Genomic DNA, 4,725 nt, shown 5'->3' on the forward strand with positions numbered 1-4,725 from the left:
AGGCTGGAAAAAGCAACACTTACCCTAATGTTGCTCAAATGACTGAATAAAACAACATTTATCCTGCAGAGGAGTTGCTTATATCTCGTGGCAGTGTGTCTTCAGCTGTGCTCCATACGTGTCTCTCGCCTCTCCCCTAATCACTTTTAACAGTCATTACCAATTTGCAAATGATGGTGAATAACTACTCATCATGAGATGTACAATATTTCGTAATATCTTTATTCTAATTATGTTTCCCATTGTAATCGTGCAATTTGTAATGCTTTGCATGGAGGTGCGCTGGTGTGCGTTCATGAATGATAGAAGGATGGTGCGTGCACCTGCCAATATGACTCTTGACATGCGCTCTTAAAATAGCATATGAACAACTCGCCATTGACTTCTGACCAGGTTTAGGTGGTGTATGATAGCGATTTTTAGACAACGCGCCAGGCCCCTCCCTAGGTTGTTAATTGCCACACCCCTGGGCGCAATGCTTAAAAAATAAACATGCAAAATACCAAATTATACTTTCCGCGGGTGAATAACGAGTTTTGCGCTGGTGCCCAAAATACAGCCCTATATATCTATTTGCTACACCCCTCACCTGAACCACTGGCTCCACCCCCACCCCAGCCCAAACCATTAGACCAAAACATCATGCATTGGTGACCAAATACACCTTGTCTATGCCCACTAAAACTTCCATATTGTGTCCCTGTAGCTCCACCAGGTGCTGGTCCAGCTGCAGTCGGGGGAGAAGGAGCAGGACTTCTCCCTGATGCCCATCCAGGTGTCCATCAGCGTCCAGCTCTGGAGGCTGCCCGGGTGCCACGAGTTTCTGGCCGCCCTGGGTGAGTCTACGACACTGCCACCACCACCAGCGCTTTGGATTGAAGACCCTAGAGAGCCAGTTCGCAACGCTGTGCTGTTTTAGATATGCTAACCCAAGCTGGTCATAAATCAGAAACAGGTTTCTCAATTGTCTGACAGAAAGAACACATAACCCTTAAAGCTATTGTGAATCAAAACATCAGGGGAGAAAATACTTTCTATACAGTACATACAGAATGTTAGAGGGGTTGTTCAACTTTGATATTGTAGTAGCATTGCATATTTGTTTTTCTGACATATTTCGGTGTAAATTATCCTTGCCTCTTTCAGGATTTGACCTGTGTGAGGTGGGTCAAGAAGAGGTCATCCTGAAAACTGGCAAACAGGCCAACCGTCGCACCATGCACTTTGCTCTGCAATCCCTGTTGGCACTGTTTGGTAAGAAATGCTAGATAATAAAAGACTCAATTGATTAACACATTGATTGATATAAATTGAATAGCCAACTGATTGATACAAATTGAATAGCCAGCTGAAAAGAACAACTAATTGTGTTAACATGTAATAGTGTTAATTGTCCTTTTGCAGTTATATTATTGACTATTATTGGATGTTTTTGATTATTAAGGTTGTTAAATGGCATTGCTAATTGCTTTTTCCTTCTCCCACACCCACATCTCTTCCTCTGCTTTTCCATCACCAAAGACTCCACAGAGCTGCCCAAGCGCCTCAGCCTGGACAGCTCCTCCTCGCTGGAGTCTCTGGCCTCTGCCCAGTCTGTGTCCAACCCACTGCCCCTGGGCTACCCCACTTTGCCCTTCTCCCCTACCTGCCCCGACAGCATGGCCTCGGACGCCATCTCCGTCTACAGCCTCAGCTCCATCGCCTCGTCCATGAGCTTCGCCTCCAAGTCCGAGAGCGACTTCCTGAGCCAGCGGGGGCGCGGCGGAATGGGCGGACACCTGTCGTCCCACAAGCACCCGCACGGGGTCGCCCGGAGCCGCTCGTCCCCCCAGGGCACGGTGGTGGCCGGCGGGGCGGGCGGTCGCGGGGATGACGAGGAGTACGAGGGCTTCTCCATCATCAGCAGCGAGCCCCTGGGCAGCCACTGTGACTCCCTCCCGCTGCCCCCAGGACATGGCCAGAGGCACCGCATGCTACGGGGACGAGGGGCAGGGGTGGGTTCGGGATCGGGAGCCGGACCGGGGGCAGGGTACAGTGCGTCCGTCTCTTCCAAGGGAAGCGTCAGCACCCCTACGTCCCCACTAAAGGCCAGCCTGGTGCCCAGCCCCAACTCGCCCTTTCAGAAGGTGGCCAAGGTGAACAACTCGGACACGGGCGAGTCGGACCAGTCCAGCACCGAGACGGACAGCACCGTCAAGTCGCAGGAGGACAAGAGCGGCGGGTCGGCGCCTCTGGACCCGCAGGAGCTGGCGCAGAAGATTCTGGAAGAGACCCAGAGTCACCTACGCGCCGTCGGGAGCCTGCAGCGGGGTGTCGCCGAGGGCATGGCGGCCCCGGTGTCCAGCTCCACGCCGACGAAGGGCACGGCGTCCGCCACGGCCTTCCGCTCCTCGGAGACGAGCGCGTTCAGCCGCCCGAGCAGCCGCGCCAGCCTGCGGGAGCGACCCAAGCCGCCCTCGCGCTCCTCCTCGCTGCAGAAGATCAGCTCGGGCTACAGCAGCCCGGCCAACTCGGACTCCTCGCTCAAGGAGACCGGCCACCCGTCCCCGACGCTGGACAGCCTGGCCCAGTTCAAGCTCAAGTACCCCAGCTCGCCGTACAGTGGCCACATCTCCCGCTCGCCCAGCAACGTCTCCCCGAGCTCCGGGCACCAGTCCCCCGCCGGCAGCGCCCCTTCCCCCGCCCTCTCCTACTCCTCCACGGGCTCCACCTCCAGCCACGCCGAGGCCCCGGACCTGGACCGCCTGAGGAGGACTGTCATCGACGAGAAGGTCCAGGCCGTCCACAACCTGAAGACCTTCTGGGCGAACGCGGCTGCCCAGCAGCAGCATTCCGGTCCGGTGAGGGCGATCCGGGGCATCCCCGGCACGGGCAAGGGCACTGGCCCAGCAAGCGAGAAGGACGTGCTGGGCCTGTTGAACCTGTCGCCACGCCGCTGCTCGCCCGGTGATGGCCAGGACAGCATCGAGCTGTCCAAGCTCGGGAGCCAGACTCTAGACAAGAGCTCCGGCAGGCCTGCCAATGGCCACAATGGCACTGACACCCACAAAACTGCCCCCTCGCCGACCATATCCACCCGGAGCAGCCCCGGCGGTCGTCCCATCCGACTACCCTCTAGCAACGGCTACAAGTTCCTCTCCCCCGGCAGGTTCTTCCCATCGTCAAAATGTTGAGACAGTTGTGTAAGATTTGTGCTAGTTATACCACTCATTCATGACTGGTTTGAAAAAGAAAACAAAACAACGAAAAGATATCAAAGCTGGGCACTTAAGAGGCCTTAGCTGGCCCTAATGACTTGATTAACCACAGAAAAAGAAGAAGGCAGCCAGTGAGAGCAATGCTCTCTAGACTGTAAACTGCCGAGGCAGTGTTGTCCTTGTGCCCCCAGTAACCACTGTAAAGAAAAACAGAAGACCCAATACTGTGCGTGCAGGAACATTTACTGTTTTTTTGTGGGCCAAATCATTACAGCTCAGACTGGTGTAATTTCCTTTATTTTTATTTTAATATATAATTATTGTTATTATTATTGTTGTTGTTTGTTATTGTTATTATTAATATTATAATTATTATGTTTTGTAAATTAAACCAAGTGTTTCACAATCAGTATTATACATTTTGATATTATTAAACAGAAAAAAAAGAACTGCACCATGTGAATAATGGTTGAAATGGTTAAAAAAAGATTTCATATTTTTTAATTGAAATTAAACCATGGCATTTGGCCTGATCTCTTTGTGAATTGAATGTCCACTCCGCAGCATGGATCCTCTTGCTCTTCAATGTTAAATAAGTACCATGTATGGGTTTTTAGCTCACCGTCTTTTTTGGAAAGAAAGCAGACATGGAGAACCAAGACATATCTTTGTCCTTTACCAGTAAAATGTTTCAATTAAAAAGGTGTGTTGGTGTCTGCATGAATTTCCTTGCATGACCACGGTTTGCTAACATAAAAGACATACTGTACCATTAGATTACTCAAGTCTGCTCAATACCCCTAATCTCACTTAGTATAGTATAGCCTACTTTGTATCTTAAACAGCAATAGTATTCTTTATGCTTGAAAGTACAGCATACAGATAAAAAATTATTCATTCACTACACACATGTTAATTTGGTTCAGGTACTGTCTCTTTGGGGGGGGGGGGGGCATACAGTGTCTGAAACAATTGAGTCTTTGTTTTGTGAACAGTTTTATTGACTTTTCTACAAACCTGTAGGTAGGGTGTAGGTAGGGCAGACAAAAAACAGCATGTTAGGCCTATCCTTAATGAATTTCCTGACACTTCAAACTCGGGGTGTGATGGCAGGAATAAGTCTACCCCCCTCCTCATTGTTATATAAACACAAATGGGCTAGTTGCTAATCTGGGAAAGAATTCCTGGAATTCTGTGCAGTTCTCTTGCTGAGCAGATAATTTCTGTGGGAAGCTAAAAGATACCAGCGACCACTGTAGGCTACTGAATGTACACAGGATTCCTACATGGACAGTGGTTGGCTACTGTCGGTGCATAGGCAACAATGGTATGTTGATGATGTTAAGATGCCCCAATATACCTTAGAAATGGAAAAAAAATCGAGATTTACAACAACTTCAACCTGCTTGCATTATTTTACGTCACGTCACCCGAAAACATGGCACGATAGCGTTTCATAATTTAGCCAATCATACACTGCAAGGGGCGGAATGGGGGGCTTGTTGATAAGTATACATGACGTCAGCAG

General features: G+C 50.1%; 1 protein-coding gene across 1 annotated transcript in view; it reads left to right on the forward strand.

The window, feature by feature from the left end:
- LOC143127674 (tetratricopeptide repeat protein 28-like) overlaps positions 1–3,472 on the forward strand; it is a 156,948-nt gene extending 153,476 nt beyond the window's left edge. The window contains exons 21-23 of the mRNA XM_076289304.1: positions 707–836; positions 1,147–1,254; positions 1,522–3,472. Coding sequence (XP_076145419.1) covers positions 707–836; positions 1,147–1,254; positions 1,522–3,173 — 1,890 coding nt within the window. The 3' untranslated portion in view covers positions 3,174–3,472. The remainder of the gene's footprint in view (positions 1–706; positions 837–1,146; positions 1,255–1,521) is intronic.
- The last annotated feature ends 1,253 nt before the right edge of the window (positions 3,473–4,725 follow it).

Source organism: Alosa pseudoharengus, unplaced genomic scaffold (assembly GCF_046254945.1).
Source record: "Alosa pseudoharengus isolate Yale_2024_CS ecotype anadromous, Long Island Sound unplaced genomic scaffold, YU_APseudo_1.1 YU_APseudo_1.1_scf_17, whole genome shotgun sequence".
Lineage (NCBI taxonomy): Eukaryota > Metazoa > Chordata > Actinopteri > Clupeiformes > Clupeidae > Alosa > Alosa pseudoharengus.